This window comes from Lissotriton helveticus, chromosome 2_1 (assembly GCF_964261635.1).
Source record: "Lissotriton helveticus chromosome 2_1, aLisHel1.1, whole genome shotgun sequence".
NCBI lineage: Eukaryota > Metazoa > Chordata > Amphibia > Caudata > Salamandridae > Lissotriton > Lissotriton helveticus.
In genome coordinates, this window is record NC_136059.1 from 412,780,806 (window position 1) to 412,800,362 (window position 19,557).

Sequence of the window (19,557 nt, forward strand, 5' to 3'; positions counted from 1 at the left end):
TTGAGGGCTTTTCTTAAGGGGATCCATACTTGTAATCCCAGTCTGCGCATGGTGCACCCAGTTAAGGGAACACCACAGTGCAAACCAGGACCATGCGCCTAATGATTAATTTGGTGCTCAGTAGTGGTCAGGAGATCAAGAACCAGAAATCACTTGCTTAAGAGATAACATGTTTCGTGTCCATAGTCTCAGTAGTGTGGGCTTTATCTCAAATTTGTTGTCCTTAAGATGTGATTCAAATGTTGGACATTTAGAAAAGAGATCTGTCACAGAGGAGTCTGTTATGCAAGAAACCTAACTTGCAAAAAATCCATTGACATAAAGGGATGCACATATTTATTGTAAACCCTAAGGACGTTCCTGGGGATAAACTGAAGATCATTATTCACCAGCTGCACTTCACGAACTCTGGTTTTTACTCCATCCGTAACAGAAACGTTACCTGCTATGAAAACAATAGGAGTGACATTATCCTTAAAATTAACACAGTAAAATACTTTAAAATGCAGTGAATGAATTATAGTCCATAAACCAAGAAAATATACTTTGTCTCTGTTTCTTGGAAAGATAAAAGATTAATGAAGCATGCAAGATACCAGACAACAAGAAGGCAGCATTCATGTTTCAGTATAGAAGGTAAGTGAAGATAAACATGCTTTATGCCACGTTAAATAAAATAGTCTAGATCAGGGCTGCATTTTCTGTTCAATTTATTATTAATCATTTGTATATATTATGGCTTTGAGTAAAGACAAAATCTAACTTCTTACTGATCATACAGTTGCTGTAAGGATCAGTGCACATATTGTTCCTCACAGCAGCGTTAAGATCCACATTTTTCATATTACGTTTCCTGTACAGATGTGAAATTCCATATGTATGTACTTACTTATGTACAGAGAAAATAAGTCAGTTCTTCAACTAACAATGGACCTTTATATTACAGGAATGTGAATCATTATTTCGAACATAAGTATATATATACATTCATACATATATATAGGCATATAATTTGTATACCCTGTACCATTTGTATGGTTTTTTCAACATTTTAACAGACAATGATACAAACCCTAGATTTGCTCCACTTTAAAAATTCATTAGAAATTTGTGTTATGGTTCCACTGAAAGACCAAGAAATGTGCAAGTCAATCATAATCATTAGTCAAGAAACTCAAAATTAAAAAAAAGTTTATAAAAATATTTCACTTTTAATCTCACTCAGACTAATGAACGTAAATAATAGACAGTTAAAAGGGTAAAAACATCATACGCATAATGGTTGAAAAGGAGAAAATGACATGGTTTCTACTTTTAAATGGTCTTGCAGCATAGCCATAACGCTTAAACTTTTGTTTTGTATCTCATCAGTAATATTTTTTCCAGACCACTCAATAACATATCAATCAACAACATGTTAATGGCATAATTGGACTGACTTTTTTGGTGGCTGGGACAAGTTGAGAGGCATCATGAAGAATAGTTTTGATATTGGATTTCAGTAAAAGGCATATAGCAGCCTGGGTTCTGGAACACCCAGCTGTAGAACATGTACTCTGTGTACTTTACACTTTTTTGTTGGGTTGCCCTTTTATTTTGACAACTCACCTATTTTATAGCAGCAGCATTAAAAAAAAAACAAGTATTCTCTTGTGTTCTCTGTCAATAACTAGGGTTTGTTTTTCAGGAAATAAATATAAACTTGGTATACAGTACATAATGCTGTTTATCGATATTATTTTCCTTATGACTTTTTTGATTTTTAATACATATTTACTGCGACAGGTTAGGCACAAATGATTACTAGGTAACTACCTTTGAGAAGGAGTTAGTTGACTACAGTAGTTCACAAGAACACATAAAGATCTGAACAAATGAAAGAGGTGTTCACAAAACAGAATGCTTTCATCCTGCTTCCTTTTGTCATTTCTCCTTACGGTAAAGACACTTAATACACCTCATATCTATGGGCTATGTTTGACACTACATGCCTTAGGATATACTGATCCATTTAGTAACATTATACAGAGAGCAAATCGTGCATTTCCAGACAGATTTGATGCTTTAGTATTTCTTTAAATGAACACCACAGTCAGCTACAAATCTACAGTGGAGACACAGAAAGCGCTTAAAAGCTCAAATCAAGTTATGGTTTCACAAATAACATTTCAAATTCAAAATCTCTTTTCGTATGAAAACCAGATATTCAAAATCGACAGTATGGCATTTTTTTTAAGGGATGTATGATTTTTGTGTATTTTTTAGTCTTTTCTAAAATCTAAAGCACCCTGTGGTGCCCCGAATCAAATTGACTAACCCTACACTTCTTTAAAAGAAAGAGCATGCAGGGAAAATGTGCATGTACTGCTAATGGCAAGGAAGAACCATAACGGTATCAGTGAAATGCAAACACATTCCAGGATTAAGCTTACCATTTAGAATTTTAACACTGCGTGTAAAAAAATAACATTGTAAGTATCTAAGATGATGCAATTATGCTTGTTCTGCGTTTAAACCGAAGCACTAAACTTTAATGTGAACAGACAAAAAAACTATATTTCAAAATAAAAGCATTGCAATGATACACCACACAGACACTATCTTTGTTCGGGTCTAGAAAGTTATTTACAATTGACATAGTCTTGTTAATAGTCTTTCGCATATTGAACATGCACGACGAGTCCACAAAGAGTCATTAAAACAAAAGGAATGACAACAGGATGTGATGTTTGACGAACCATTGCGATTTTGTACGGTGTCCTACGTATGTGAGTTGTATTCTTCTGACATACCTGCTTCCAAGAACCAAGTGTTTTAATGTCAATAATTTCAACATATGGCATGGAGTGAATGTTTCCTAACAATTCACCATATTTGTGCAGGAATATGGTGGCATAACACTTTGAATGGTTATGTCCTTGGTGCAGCTTCTCACCTAGAGATTCCATAGAGTGACTTGTTTTCAAAATGTAACATTCTTGAACTTTCAACCACACTCTTCCAAAACCTACTATGTGAAGAGTTGCATTTTAACTGCTTGTTTGTTAGTGAAGTTGAGTTTTGTACTCAAAACAGAAAGAAACGGAAAGAAAATGCACAGGAACGTGTAGATTTCTTTTGCCATAAAAAGAAAGGAAGACTTTATTTATATAACAATTAAATCTAAAGAGTTCTTTTCAAACTTCTCTTTTTGGATCCTCTTTCTTTACATTCTTTGTGTAAGATTGAGCCATCTAAGATATTTCTCCATAATATACTTTAGGGCTTCATTGGGTAATAGATTAAAAATAGTTTCTGGGGATGGTCTCAGTTTATAACATGTCTAGATTTTACAGTGTTAATAAGGATCATAAATTTGAAGAGTATCGTGGTTTGTCTGATTCTTGGTCTGCATTTAAGACTGTAGTTGAATCCCTGTTTGAAGCTGGAGCTGGTGGTGGTGGCGGAGGCGGTGGTGGTGCCCCTCGAACAGGGGGCAGTGCACCTGATGACATCTGCCGGAATAGCGACACCCTTTGTGGAACAGTACCTCTGCTCCCAGACTGAATGCCTGAACTTTGCACACCAGAAATGGGATGTGGAAGGGAGGCTAAAGACTCTCCTACTGTTGGATGAGGTCTGGAAATCAAGGTAGAGATCTCATGAGGCAATGAAGGTTGTGAGGCAGAAAGGGGCCTCACTTCTCTCGTCAGGTTTGTGTTGTGGAGAGCCTGCGTGCTCTTGTGCGCTTCATTCTTGTGTGATGACCCCACAGACTGCTGCTGGTGCTGCATCAGTGACAACTGTGAAGCTGTTGGGGAGCCATATTGAAAAGTTCGCCCTGCTAGTGGACTTTGTACTGGTGGGCTGCAGACTGCAGTTGTATAGGAGGATGGTGAGATAATGGTTGCTTGTTGAGGTGTCTGCAGGCTTGGAGTAGGAGAATTTAGGTTTCCATGAGACCGGCTGGTGGCAGTATACACAGGTGGGGAGCGTGTCCTGCTTCTTAATGATGAAGTGGTAGTAGAATTTAGAGCCGGCATTTGCTGGTAGCTAGCTGAGGCAATGGCTTCCACCATCTCCCTGTCTTGTTTCACTATCTGCTTCAGAATCTCGCTCTCCTGATTGTTGAAGACTCCCGTGTTGAGATCCTTTTGAAACCTTTGCAGAAGAATCGAGTTCTTCTTCCCTGTCAAAGAAAATGTAACAATTTAGCAAATCAATATACTAGTGATCAATTACTGTTGTATTGTATGGTAGTTCACTAACCAATAACAACAAAGAGTAGTGTCACAGACTAGATACTATTAGTGTTCCAGCAAAAATAAAAAATAAAAAACACCTCTAATCTGTATGTTGAAAAAGTGGATTTTCAGGCATTGTTTTAATTTTGTAATTAGGTATAGAAAGGGAAACCAATTAATAGCACATATATTCTAGCAGTGTCCATTTTGAGACTTTTTTTATTCATTGCAATTCATGAAAAGTGGACAGTACCTAATTTATTAACACCCAATTAAGCCACATTTTGAATGTTTCAACATACCACTTGACCACTAGGAAAGGGTTCCCTGATGAACATATCTATCTTTCTTGCTGTATGTCACTGGACATGCCTAACAGTTCTCAAGAGCCACACCACATCAGCATGACCTCACAAGTAAATTGTTCAATAATACCACTGAACCAAGACATTTTATAAATATTTACCTTATAAGTATTATTTGCTGAAATCATGACTGACAAGCAATTCAACCCTTGAGAACTATCAACACATATCCGTTGTGTATTTTATTTCTATATATAACTTAAAGTAACTTTATAGTCAAAAGTTAATCAAACTATATTCGATAGGAAAAACACATAGTTAACCTAAAGTTACATATTCAATGTAAAATATTGAGAAATATAAAACTTGTGTCAAGTAAACATTTTTAAGTGCCTCTCAAAAGAAGGAAACCTTGTTTAAGGTAAAAATGCAATGTCCTTAATAAACTTTGCTGATGATCTCATATATGACAAGTAGCATTATAAATTACATAATACGAGATTACTGATACATGCAATACATTTGCAGGAGTTTTCTATTTGCTTAACAGGCTACTGTTAAAAATGATAACCTTGAGCGGTACTTGGAATCAACAGCACGTTAAATGCCCATAGATTTGATTATCACTGTAGGACATTGGGAACTGTAAACTTAACTCCACATTCAGCCACAGCATATTCAAAAGAGATCTTTCTGCCTCTATAATCGTGGCCTATTGCATGGTCGAGATTTCATTAATCATTCCAAAAACAGGACAAAAAAGGGACCAGAGACCACTAGCTAATACCCCTTAGCTGTCTATTTTCAGTCACCAATACTGTATATAGATAGACTCAGCAACTAAGCAGAAATTACAGTAAGGTTTTGAAGGCAAGTAACTTTAAAAAAAAATCGGAAATGTGACAAATGCTATGCGTCTATGCTTTTTATCGAACTGTGGAACTTCATAGATTGGCTAATTGTGTTCATCGCAATAGCTATACCTTTCTAATACAGTGCATTGTAGCAGCTCAAAGGTTGCAGTTGATCAATTACTACTTCCAGATGCTTTTCTTGCCAGGTTAACCTTTAACAAGCTACCATAATATAACAAGCATTGGAAGTGCAAGAGATCTCGCATTTGCTTGAGTTAGAACTATTGGCATTGTAAATGACAATGTGTTTTACCCATATTTTATGCAGAGTATGAATGTGGTGTGTAGTGGAATTATGTGGATTTGAATTGTTAGTTGTGGAATTGTGTGGTGTGGATTCTTGTTATAGAATGATGTGGCATGGTGTGCAGTGGAATTATGTGGATAGTAATTATGTGGTATTGAGTATACTGGAATTAGGTGGAGTGGGATTGTGTATTATGGAGTGTAATTATGTGGTATGCAATGAAAATTAAATATTTGAATTTTGTAGCATGATGTGGAATTTTGTGGTGTGGGTTGGATGCATTGGGTTCGGTAATTCTGTTGTTGGGTTGTGTAGTTTGATGTTGAATTGTGTGGTGTGGATTGAAATTATTTGGAATTGAATTGAGTGGTGTGGAATAATGTGGATAACTTTACATTTTTGGTGGGGAAAAAAATAGGTAGGTAGGAACAGAAGAGCTAGCCATGAAGAAAGGCAGTGTAGCGTTTGGGAGATGTGCTGTAACACACATGCGCACAATTCCAACCCCCGGTATGTGGTCTGTTATACAGTAAAGTCATCACCTGCTGTATATGCCACCTGGCCAAATCATTACACTGTGCTGGATGTATCAATGCTGCACAATGCAGATATCATTTATAAACATTTGCAAAAATAATGGCAGTACTGTAAACAACTGCCATTGCAGAGATGGGGACATGTAAGGGACATTAGAGCACGAATGCCTTTAGAAAATGCCTCTATTGCAAACACAGCCGCCTGAAGAAATGTGACCACAATACCTAACAAAAGTGGCACATTGTTAAATGGACGTACAGGGGAGCATGCAGTGATTCATGAGATTTCTGTATGTTCTCCCATGTTCGACAATAGACAACAGTAAAATCTGTCAAGCTTCCACTTTGCAAATGATTAGTGTCTGAGAATAGCAGTTGATAAAGGTTAAAAGATGTGCTGCTGCAGGAGCAGTCACAAACACGTGGTACATTTCCTTGTACTTTCTTGCATCCAGTGTAGCTTAAGGTTCTGCATAACCCCCCACCAGCCCACTTTCACCCCCTGCTGGGCTTCAGATCCTCAACCTGTATACAGTGGTAGCCTACGGGAATCTCACATGGACTAACTGGAGCATAAACATGAACTGTAAAAATAGGGAACAACATTAGGTTTCACAGACCTACAGTTAACACTGAAGTTCTGCCAGGTGGGAGTAAGTGCACAGCTGTAAGAAGCATCTTGTTGGTGATCTCAGAGGAGTGTCAGGGGAGTGGCAAAGAGCTTATATGAACGGTGACATATGTAGCCATCCAATAAGGGGAATATTCAGGCCTTTTTGTAAAGGTGGACCTGCATCATTGTGCGACAGAAAGAAATTAAATCTCCCGAAGTAATCACTGGTACTTAAAAAATTCTCAGTCGTTTGCAGCACATCCTCTCTCCAGGACGGGTGAGTATGATTTAGGCTAACACGCTGAGGACCCAAACTTGCCAAGTAAGTTTATGAGCGGTTGATGTGGAATTTTATTCTCCGCTGCCGCTGAACTCTATCCCTTTACAATCACCGTTAAATAGTTCCCCACTTGAAGAGTAACATTTACTCTGAACGTCTCCCCATCAGTTTGGGTAGACTGAACTTGCTTAATAGGTATGTTTTAATGTAGTTAAGTACCCTTTTACTAAGATAAAGATATAACTATCCCCTTATATCAGCTTCAAAGAAAACAAATAAAAAACAATGCTGAAACATAAATTGCGGCATCCCTGAAACGGGCTTATAAAACAAAGTGGAAGAGAGAAACCAAACTAAACAAGCAGTGACTGGCGGAAAGCGAAATTAAAAAAAGAGTCTGACAAGCAACACATAAAGAACGCTAGTGTATGGAAATTGTAAGTGGCCGGTGCTCCTCACCCTGAAGCGGAAGTGAGGTATCAGCAGCAAGATCGAGTTAGGAGGCAGCAAAGAAGAGCGATGCTGCAGTGAGCCTATGGTAAGCAGCACGCAGGAATAGAGTAGTAGTATCGATTCCAGCAGGTCTTGCAGAAAGCGCATGCACTCTGCCTAGGCGTGACCTAAAAAATTATCTCCTTCTTGTTTTCACGTGTTGTTAGACTTGCCCTCTTCAATCAACAATAAACATGGCCAGGCACAAGAGTATAGAATCAATCACTGAGCTGAGCTACTCTTAACATTAAAATGCCAGTGCAGTGCTTAGGTATTTTTATAAGCCAAAAATGTAAAATATTTAATTAACGGATATTTGAAATATCCTTTAGCTTCGCCCACTAACTGCGAACATGTTAAAATATTTCCTAATTCCATTACTCCAATTATTTCAACAGCTTCTGGGTTTAGGAAAGTCAGGGGAGCGAGAGGCATGGGCTTATAAGTGACTTGCCCTGGGGTATAAGTCCTGAGAGATAGCTGAGCTGACTCATTGTTTTTCCAGAACTGTTTCAACTGGGGTTCAATCTTTCTGTTGCAAGCAATATTCGGAACTATGCAAACTAAGAGGCAGCTCTCTTGTCTCAGTCATAATTGTGTAACCCAATTCGATGTCTTAATTATTAACCAGAGATGTGTAACCAAATGGATATTGCAGGTAGTGCCCCAGGCATTTTTGGCCTTCCAAACTTCTTCTGAGACTTAAGTGATTTTTTTTTTTACTTAAGAGAAATCTCACGTAAATCTTGGTTGTTGCATTTCATCTATTTTGCGTAACTTTATAGCTCTTGTTACTTTTTTGCATACCTTTTACTTGCAGGAAACTGGTTAGAACAGAAAGTGGCTCATAAGAAACGGTTGCGCATTGTAAGTCTTTTTCTGCTCTAACCAGTGTCCCACTTATTGCTTCATTTGAGCCGATGGTTGCTAGAGTGGTCCAGCTGCACTCATTTTTATAGACCAGCTCTTATTTTCCTTCATCAAGACATTGTCCAGGAACAGGAGAGGATACAACACACAAAGCAAAAAGAAAGAGAGTGAGATAAAAGGACAATCAATGTCTAGTAGTTGACTAAGGAGGACTGACGTGCATTCAAGAAAGTGCAGCCTTGGTATTCGGCATGCTGACATTCAGCAGAGCTGGCAAAGAGCTTCTGGGCAGAGCCTTGGGCAACCAGCACTCATTCTTTTGCAAATGAAGCATTGCTCTCACTGATAGTTTGTGTGATTATTGTATCTGAGATTTACCATTGGATAGTACTTTTTAACAGGGCTAATTTTTATTTAAATGATGCGTATTTCCTGAGGAAAAAAATCATAATATCATCTTCCCCTAGTATGTGCAATCTGGACTATATCTCTGCCTGTAAAAGAACACGCTGTAGCCAGTGGACACCCCCTTGTATATTGATAGCACAAGACCCTGATAAGTCTCAAATATGACAGGTAAGTGTCAACCACCAAACACCAACAAGAGCCGTCTAGTCTAGACGGCTCTTGTTGGTATTTGGTGGTTGACACTTACGTGTCATATTCGAAACTGTGCTATCAATATACAAGGGGGTTTCCACTGGCTACAACGTGTTCTTTTACACAGCCAGATTATACTACAGTATTAACGCTACTGAAGGGCATCCCATTATTGATATGATGCCGTGCTAAGCCGCGACACCATATTGTTGAACTCTACTTCGCCGAAGTTTTTGAATTACTTTGTGATACTCGATGCTGAATTAGTAGGCCAGGATTATTTAACCTCATCAATATTTGACATCTCTTTATTGAAGATATTTAGAAGTGGCATCCCTGTTGGAAAACTCCTCACTTATTTTGTTCTATATGAGAGAACTGCTGGGTGTTTATCAAATTATCACCAATAAAATTTGAGGGGCTCAACTTTCGGATACAGGGAAACTCGGAGGGGCTGGCCTACTACATATCACCACAATACGTGCTTATAATATCTGCCTTGAAAAAGTCTCGCAAAGAGACGAAACACGTGTCGGCGGTGTGAGCTGAGAAGTTTAATCTACATATGGATTTTTAATAAAGAATTTAAAGAATACTACTTGGTTTGGATTTCTGAATCCGTTGTTACGATTTATGAATTGGACATTGTGTATATCCAATTGTGAAATAGTTACCAAATGTCTATTGGAATTGATCGATTCTAAGGACGGATCTAGGATTACCTAGAGTCTACAATACTCTAACATTAGGTGGTGTGCTAACTTAGCCTGCTCCTGTTTCAATATGATATGTACTTTGTGTGCTATACAACACTCCTGGTGGTGAGTGTGTATCAGGCTATACAAGCACCCAGTATTTGTTGATGAAAATCTATGATAAATCTATAACTACACATGTATTTTTGTATCTTGAGATCGATTACCATATATGCGGACGCTTCTCTTTGAATGAGGAGAACACTACTACCGACCTCTTTGTAACGAAGCAGGCTGAAGGGGTCAAGGTGAAACTGAAGTGGCTCTCTGACCACACCCTATACCTGGTTTTCAGTATTATGCGATCCATGGCATATAGGCCAGAAGGGGATTGGATTCTGTTATTTGAGACTACCTAGGATGCCCTGTTTATAACGGAAACTTGGTTAAACGCAAATGCAGTGACTTCAATTGAATTAGCGATCCCACCAGGTTTTAAAATGTGTTATGCCAATCGCAATGGCGACAAAAGGGGGGGGGGCTGGCTATTATATTTAAAGATTCTTGGAACCTTGTGTCCTCTGCCCCTTTCAATGCTCAATGTGTTGAGGGTCTCAATTGTTGCTTACAACTCAACCCCGCGATCGCGCTTGTGGGCATTCTTATTTATAGACCTCCTGACTGCGCAGCTATTGCAGCGCATACCCTGTGCAATATTATTGTTCAAAAATCAATTGGCTACACCAATGTTTTCGCCTTGGGTGATTTTAATTTGCACGTGGATGATTTGCAGTGTGCTCAAGCAGTTCAAATGGTCTCAACCTTAGCAAGTGCTAATCTCAGACAATGGGTGTCCTCACAGACCCACTCAGCAGGGCACACATTGAAGACTCCGCGACCGGTGGTTTGGTCGGATCATTTTTTGATCCCTTTTATAATTTCTCTGGCCAATGCAGGGCAAGCGAAGGGCTCCCGACCCATTTTAAAAAGGAACTGGAATAACTTGACCGTAGACGTGCCAAGCCCTATTCTCCAGAAAAATTATCCCCTTCTATCCTCTGATCCTAATATTGATGCTGAAGCTATACACCAATGGATTGCTACAGCTGTGGATTTAGCCGCGCTGGCCAGAGTAGTGAAATCTATTAGATCCTCCCCTTCTGCACCCTGGTTCTCGAACTTCCTCAAAGAAGAAAAAGCAGGGGCAAAAAAGCTGGAACGTAAATGGAGACTGAACTATTGCCCTCTAGCTAAGGAACTCTACAAAAAAGCCTTAAAAGACCTACATAAGGCCTTAAAAATAGCTAGACGAGATTATATTGTGTCACGCATCCAGAATGCCGATCATTCCAGTAAAGAGATTTTTAAAGTGGTTCAATCGAATTTTAAACCTAAGGCGATAGAAACCGAAGTGATACTGTCCCTAGCTACGTGTGATAAAATCGCTGGCTACTTTGATAATAAAATCTTAAAGGTCTATGACTCCTTCTCGGCGCCTGTGTCGTGAGGCTCCTCGACTGATGAACTTTGCACCGATCTCATCCAAGGATGCTTTAGGCGTAATTCAAAAATGCCGTTCAGGTGCCCCCGATGATCCTTGGACAATGATATCTGATTCCCTGTTAGATGGGCTACTACATTTATGGAACACCCCTCTAGATACAAGGATTTTCCCGGGTAAATGTAAACATGCAACTCTTCTCCCTCTGAGAAAGAAGCCAAATGGTGATCCAGGAGACCTTAATATTCTTAGGCTCATCTCCTTGTTTCCCGCCCCAGGTAAAATGCTGGAGAAGCTGGTCCAGTGCCAACTGACCACCTTTATCTAGCAAAGGGGCTCTTTGCAAGATACACAGTCTGGTTTCCGGGCAGGATTCAGTACGGAGACGGCTCTCCTTGAAGTAGCTGAATCGGTTAGATGGTCACTGGATTCAGGAGCATCAGCACTAGTGGTGCTCCTGGATCTGTCTGCGGCTTTCGACACTGTCGACCACTCCATTCTAGGACTAAGATTGCAAGAGGCGGGCTGCGGAGGGAAAGTGCTGTCCTGGCTGACATCGTACCTAAGTGGCTGCACATAGAGCGTTGCTCTCCAACCTTATTTTTCTAAGTCTAAACAGCTATGGTGTGTGGTCCCCCAGGGTTCAGCAGTGAGTCCATTACTTTTTAATCTTTACCTTGCTCTACTGTTTACCTTGATAGCCAATTGGGGTGTGAAAGCAATTTCCAACGCTGATGACACCCAATTGGTCTTCCCTTTCAAGGAGCAGACTGTGGATGCTTTCAAAAATGTCAAAGGTTGTATGGGCGATATAGCACAATGGATGAACTCGAATAAGTTAAAACTCAATGCTGGGAAGACTGAGGTTCTGTTCTTTGTCAAAGGCCCAGTGCCAGACTCAGATTTATGGTGGCCTCCAGAATTGGGGCAACCACCAACCCTGACTGTGTGTATCCGAAATTTAGGGGTTAGATGGGAGGCTGATCTTTCTCTCTTAGCTCAAATACAGCAGGTTTCGGCAGTGTGTTTCAGTAAATTGAAAAACCTCAGGAAATGTTTACACTTCCTGCCAGAAGATTGCCGAAAATTAGTTGTACATGCCACAGTTACTTCCAGGCTAGATTATGCAAATGGCCTCTACTTGGGTCTTCCCAAATATGCTATTTATCGCCTTCAGCTGATTCAAAATGCAGCTGCGAGACTGGTTTGCCGTATTCCTTTCCGACACCATGTCTCTCCGCATTTGCAAAAGCTCCACTGGCTCCCGGTGGAGAAAATAATCAAATTTAAGGCCTTGACTCTGGCATACCGGGCCCTTAATGGAAAATGTCCCGGCTATCCGAAGGATAGACTATGCCCTTACAAGCAAAATCATGTACTGCGATCTAACTCCTACAATCTGATATGCAACCCCGCTACTCGAAAACCTGTTTAGGCAGGAGATCATTCACAGTTAGAACAGCCACACTGTGGAATGCTCTACCATGGTCTTTGAAACAAGCTATGTCAGAAACCGGTTTTAGAAAGGCCCTAAAGACTTGGCTCTTTGGGGGTGAGTAACTGGGCTGTTACACTGTTATTTCTCTTCTTGGGCGCCGCTCTCTATTTCTTTTTACACCTGTTGCCTTAGCGCCGGGACACCCCCGTTGGGGGTAGCTGTCACGCTTTATAAGCTGCTGTATTATTATTATTATTCAGATGCAGAATAGAGGAATGCCTAAGCATATTTCATTTCAAGATAGTCCTAAGGATGGCGCTGGCCAAGGCAGGGCTGCCAGCAGACCGTTTTGGCACACACTCATTCTGCATATGCGTGGCAACCTCTGTGACTCATTTTGGGCAGTCACCAGAAGGCATCAAGGTGAAGGGGAGATGGCGTTCCAACGCATATAGAAGCTCTGCCAGGTGGAAGTACTCCGGGCAAGAGTAGAAAAGGGGAAGGCCACTTCCACCCCCCAAATAGAAGCAAACACATCTTCCTCGGGGGGACAAGGAGAAGACACAAGCCTGACTTTTCAGCGCCTACACCACAACAGGAACAGAGCGCAAAGCAGCATAGGTAGTCAGGCACTCATTCATACACAGGATTCATACCTTGTGGAAACAGGGCATGCCAACGAGGGGCAATTACCTTCAACAGACAGACAACAAGTGTTTCGGGCTGCCCGGAATGTGATGGGAGTAATTGGAGGCTACTTCAAAAGGCTACTTGACAGCTGGCAAAGGAAGCCGGATATCCTGATTATACACCTAGGCCTGTAATGACACGGGCAGGGGGGAGCTCCTGGCTTGAATTAGGGTAAATTTAACAGAGGCATCGAAGTTTCCAAGGAGGGGGCGCGGCCAGCAGCATGGCCGTGTAGGACGCGCTTTCGCCGAACTCCAGCGGAAAGCCTCATCCAACATCTATTCTGGTGCCCTGCAGGCCCAGAGAATACCAGGTGGACACTTGGAAAGGTGCCCTTAGCAATCCTGTTGTGCTGAACGGTGAGATATGCGGCTGGGATTGAGCCCTGCAGCCCGTCACCCGGACCGGCCTGAAAGTGAGGGGCAGGCTTAAGATGGCGCCTCCCGGAGTCTGGGGACTGTAGGCCTGCCTCGCAGCCCGTGCTCCGTGGAGAGGTGTCTGTGGACGGAGTGGGTGGCCTGAAGCGGCGGGCCCCCTGGGTGCGCGGCGGCTCTGTGGTGGTAGTCGGCCCCCCATGCCTCTGGAGGCTTGAAGGAGGCTGGAGTTCCGTGGCTGTCAGAGAGGAGGAGGCCCGCCCTCTGTGACGGCTGGGAACTGAGGTGCAGTCCATGGAGGGAGCCCTGATGCCACCGGGCGGGCCTCGGGCCCCGAGGGTGCCATCTTGTGCTGGAGGCGGGCGAGTGTCCCTGCAGAGCTCCGTGGACCGCCGGGGACATGGGCACTGTGGCTGAAATATTGCAGAGGGGCCCCCCAGAACTGTGGGGCTACCGGGCGGAGAGAGACAGCGGAGCTGCGGCACGGGGAAGGGATCCCCGACTGAGATCAGAGTGAAATCGGCTGGAAGGTGAGGAGCTGCAGGGAAGATGTGGGGAGCCTGCACTAGGAGAGGGAAGAGGTCACGAGGCCCCCACCCTTGCCCCCCACCCTCGCCCACGGCCCGGCGTGCGGTGATGCGCAAAGAAGGCAGCAGTGGAGGCAGGCCTGGAAAGAGCACTGGGGCAGTGGGGGCCTTTGGACCATCTCACCCCCCCATCCCACCCAACCTGACATGCAGTGACCTGCAGAGGTGACAGCAGTGAGGCAGATCTAGACGGAGTGCTAAGGTAGTGGGGCCCTGCAGATGATGTCCCCCCCATCACCACATTGACTATTGTGAAGTGCCAGTAGCGCTGCACTCCTGCTGGCCAGGATCTGGTGCTGCAGCGGGCAAGGTACCCCCCAGGAGACTGGAGCAGCCCACTGGTGTGAGGGACGCCCGCCTCACTAATGAGGGGATCGGGGGTGGACCAAGCATGAGGACTGGATGCTCAGGTGAGTGCCACTGACTGGACAGACCGAGGGAAGAACCAACAGAGCACCCACGTGGAGATTATCCTCTCTCTCCCCTCCAGTGCATCACCTGCGGATACCATCAGAGTCGAGGACAGGCTACTGGCCGCAGTATGGGGCGGGATGGAGGCCAGAGGCCGCCGCGGCAGGGACAGATGGCTCAATATGCGAAGGTCCTCCCCCCCTTGCAGGAGGAGCGCTCGGGCGCCAGATCTGACACGGACACCTTACTACAGGCGGTTCAGGAGTCCAGGACAGCGCTAGAGGGACAGATCGGAGCGGTGGGGACAGAGGTGGTGCTATTGTGGCAGGACCTCAGAAACCTGGCTGGCAGGGTCACCGAGTGGGAGACGAGACTGGGCGAGGTGGAAGATTCCGTCCATGACCTCCAAAAGGGTATGCAAGACCTGCAATTTTCTCACAAGGACCTGCTCTGGAGGGTGGACGATGTGGAAAACAGGTCCCGACGTAATAACCTCTGCTTTGTGGTCTAGTTCTCCTCTTGCTTCGTCTTAGAAAGAGCCCATAGGGCGTTGCTAGCCCTTCCGCCGATAAGGGCGCAGCCACGACCGGTGATAGCCCGTTTCTTGAATTTCCTAGATAGGGACATGATTCTCAGAGAAGCCCCTAAACTGGGAGACATAAGACACAAAAATACCCGCATAATGATCTTCCCAGACTACAGCCGAGACGTGTGAAAGCAGAGACGCACCTTTGACTCCGTGAAAGCTAAATTGCAGGAACAAAAAATTCAATACATGCTGCTCTTTCCGGCCATGCGTCCTCTTCTTGGGCAAATCCCACTTCTTTCAGATGCCGGAAGAGGCATGGCAGTGGCTTGAAGAGCACCCCCCTCTGGGGGCGACTGTCGGCACGGACGGCCGAAGAGGCACCTGAAGGAAGATCTGGCAGGCGGTCCCCAGACCCACACCGTTCGCTTCGATCGCGACAGCTGCAAAAGGGCTGCACCCTGGATGCCACCCCATATGTCCCGAGGGGTACAGAGAGGAGGAGGTGGCGCACCGGTGGATCCCTGGACTCCGGACTCTCAGTGGGCACGCGTTCGCTCCGTTCCTCCTGGCGACAGCCGGCGGATGATAAAGGGGAAGACGGTGCTGACAAAGGAACTTGACAGTCATCCTCCGGAGAAGAGGAGATGTTCGACCCTTCGATGCATCCATTAGCAGCTGAGATTCTGGCGATGGAACGAACAATACAGACTGACCCTGGGGCATCACAGAATGAACCTCCGGACTCTAACTCTTGAAGAAGGGCCTGCAGGGTTGACCGTACAAGGAATTATTAAGCTAGAGCGTGTGAGCTGGACACACACTCCCTCCTTTTTCTGTTTTCTCTTTTCTCATTCCTGTCTTCCTTCGCTGATTCCTGTTTCTTTCACTCCTTTCTTCCTGTCTTGAAGCTTACAACAACACTTTTTTCTCTGAACATTGCTTTGATGGTATTGGGGCACCCGCAGGAGTTGGAACTTGTGGTGTGAGTTGGGTAAGGCAGGGCAACAGACCTCTGCCTGCCCTAGAGTCCACTTCCCTTCATGTTGCCGGGAGGGAATCATGGGGGAGGGGGAGGTGGGGTGGGATGGCTAGAGGGGGGTTACACTTGTTTTCTGGTTGGGACGGTTTTGGTGTTTGTTTAGTTTTATGCTTCGTTGGCACACAGATCACAGACCTACTCAGATAGGCACACATACCGCCCCGCCTGCGATGCTGCTGTACCTGATCACCGAATGTGACATGGCCTCCATAGATGCACATGTGACTCCTGAGGGTGGACTGAGGACAAGCTCCTGCAGGGTACTCACGTGGAATGTGAATGGACTAGGGGACAAAATCAAAAGGTGACGTCGCATATTAAACGATTACAACCTTACGTGGTCTTCCTACAGAAGACTAAGCATGAGCGCAAAATCCGCTCCGATCGCGGATTTTTCGGATTTTCGGTAAATCCGCGATCCGCGAACTCTCGCGGATTTACCGAGAATCCGCAATCCGCGATCGGAGCGGATTTTGCGGTCAAAAGTTCAAGCCCCATGTAAATAATTTACGATGGCGCCGGCAAGCTGCCAGCGCCATCCTCAAATGGTTACTTAATTAGCTTCGACAGGAAGCTCTAACAGCTTTTATCAGTTGGAGCTTCCTGTTGAAGCTAATTAAGTAACTTTTGCAGGATGGCGCTGGCAGCTTGCCGGCGCCATCGTAAAGTAATTACATGGTGTCTTCTTCTTGAATAAATATGAAGGGCAGGGTTCATTCTGGCACGACGGTCCTGGCACAAAAAAAAAACCTCAACAGGAAACACTTGCAGATATCAATAACGCATGTGCCCTAGTTGAAGCTTAAATTCAGTGACTCATTCATCAGCCCAAAAATAATCGTGAGCGCCGGCGCCCCCGTCCGTTTGGCCCCGCCCACACACTCGAGGTGTGCACCGTCTTCCCGCCATTTATCCACTATGATGGCCATTTCACTCCAGGGACCCCTGCGCACTTCGGCGCGATTGCATAGTAACACACACTTGGTCGCTGGAACTAGTTGAAGTGCAAATGCAGTGACTCATTCATCAGCCCAAAAAAAATTGTGAGCGTTGGGAGGCTGGGCAGATGTGCCTTCTTCACAAATATACCATCGAAAATCCGCTGTGATGCTGGCCAGATGCATTTGCATCTTTGACTTTCACGAGCGCAACCCCCGTGCTGTTCCTGTGACCAGGGGGCTTCTGTCTCTTAATCTGCTGCTCTGATCGATCTCTGACCTTTAATATACACAAGAGGCATGTGCGCTCGCATGGAAGCCCCGTCCGTTTGGCCCCGCCCACACACTCGAGGAAGCCCCGCCCCAAATCCGCAAATCCGCTAAATCCGCGGATTTTGCGGATCCACGATCCGTGAATCCGCAAATTCGTGAATCGTGGATCCGCAAAATCCGCCCATGCTTACAGAAGACCCACTTGAAGGGAAAGAAATGTTGTTTCCTGGCAAGGGGAGCTTACAAAGTACTGGCACATGCTTCCCGGGGAGTTCCAAAGCTGATTAAAAAATCGCCTCCATTTGCGGTTTATATTAGTTTCAGTTTATGCTCCCCCGAAACTCCACGCTAGGACGTTGTCTGGGTTGGCAGCAGTCATACTGGACATGCCGGACACGTTGCATATCGTGGCTGGTGACTTTAACGATGTTATGTCTACCCCCATGGACCGGTCAGGGATTCAGGATGCTGCCTCCCCATTGACGTCACTCGCCAAGACGGTGGGTACCCTAGGGCTGACGGACGTATGGAGATGGTTGCACCCGGATGCTAGAAGCTACTCATTCTATTCAGGGGCGCACAGGGTGCACTCTAGATTGGACTACGTTTTCCTCCCCCGACATGCACTTGCGGCTACTGACGAAGCAAAATACTTGGCTAGGGCCATTTCGGACCACTGGCCACTGCTGGTTCGGTTAGGTGGGAGGACTTGATCGCAGGGAGGGGGCTGAAGATTATCTGGGGTCTCAGGGCGGATACGAAGGTAAACTTCGCAGACAATGTAGGCTCAGTACAGTCAGGAGTGATTGTGTGGGAACCGTATAAGACGGTACTCAGGGATAAGGCCCAAAGTAGAATAGCCTGGGGGAAACGGAGAGCACAAGAGGCACTTAATACCCTGGAAACCCAAATTCTAGACCTTGAGAGGGGATACCTGGTGGGTAGGGACCCTCTGGTGCTCAGACGGCTGACGGATACCCAACGCCAGTATAGGGATTTGGTGACGAATGAGGCAAAAGCGCAGGCACTCGCGACCTTGCACAGACTGTATGATGTTGGGGACAAGCCCGGAAAGCTCTTGGAGTGGGGAGCGATACACCAGATGGGTGGACGGTGTGACTGACAGACAGGGTCAGATGAAGAGAGGGGACCCACAGATAGTCCAGACGTTCGCTACCTACATCCGGGAATTTTATACAGCCAGGAAACTGGGTCCCCCCGACAAGATCGAGACTTACCTGTCTAATATTCACTACCCAACTTTGGTAGACGAGGACGTAGAGACCCTAGAGGCTGATATTTCGTCCGCAGAAATCAGAGAGGCGATAGCCAGACTCCGACCGGAAAAGGTCCCAGGACCTAACGGAATCCCAGCGGAATTCTTTAAAAAGAGCATTGACCTATTGACGCCCCACCTCCTGGCACTCTCATTGACACAATGAAGAGGGTATCCTCCCGCCTGACTTACGACTGGCCACGATCGTGCCTATTTATAAGCAGGGCCGACCTCCTGAGGACTGCACGTCCTACAGACCGATCTCCCTCTTGAACGTGGAGGCTAAACTCTTGGTGACGGTCCTCGCCCTCTGCCTGCACGGAGTGGTCTCGGACCTGGTGCACCAGGACTAGACGGGATTCCTGCCGGACAGAGCAACTAGGCAAAACCTACGGCGGACAGATAATTGGCTCCTGGAGGTGCAAAGGAGTGACGACCCACACACGTTACTTTCACGCGACCCTGAAAAAGCATTAAACGCTGTTCATTGGCCCTTCCAAGAGGCAGCCCTGGTTAAATTCGGTATCGGCCCCAAATTCAGGAAATGGGTAGGCCTCCTCTATTCGGACCCTAGGGCCCGGGTTAAAGAGAATGGAATACTGTCCGAAGAATTCCCCATTAGGAGGGGGACCCGACAGGGGTGCCCCCTATCTCCACTGTTATTTGCCCTCACAGTGGAAGTCGTGGCTTGCGAGGTTCACCAAACGGAGGAGGTACGAGGCTTTC

The 19,557-nt window shown here is 44.9% G+C and overlaps 1 protein-coding gene across 2 annotated transcripts in view; it reads right to left on the reverse strand.

Annotated features, from left to right (window-relative positions):
- Window positions 1-693: 693 nt before the first annotated feature.
- Window positions 694-19,557, reverse strand: part of HCN1 (hyperpolarization activated cyclic nucleotide gated potassium channel 1) — a 1,081,228-nt gene continuing 1,062,364 nt past the window's right edge. The window contains exon 8 of one of the 2 annotated variants that reach the window (XM_078675048.1): window positions 694-4,168. In XM_078675048.1, the coding sequence (XP_078531174.1) occupies window positions 3,348-4,168 (821 nt within the window). In that variant the 3' untranslated portion in view covers window positions 694-3,347. The remainder of the gene's footprint in view (window positions 4,169-19,557) is intronic. The other variant, XM_078675049.1, reaches the window with a different exon arrangement.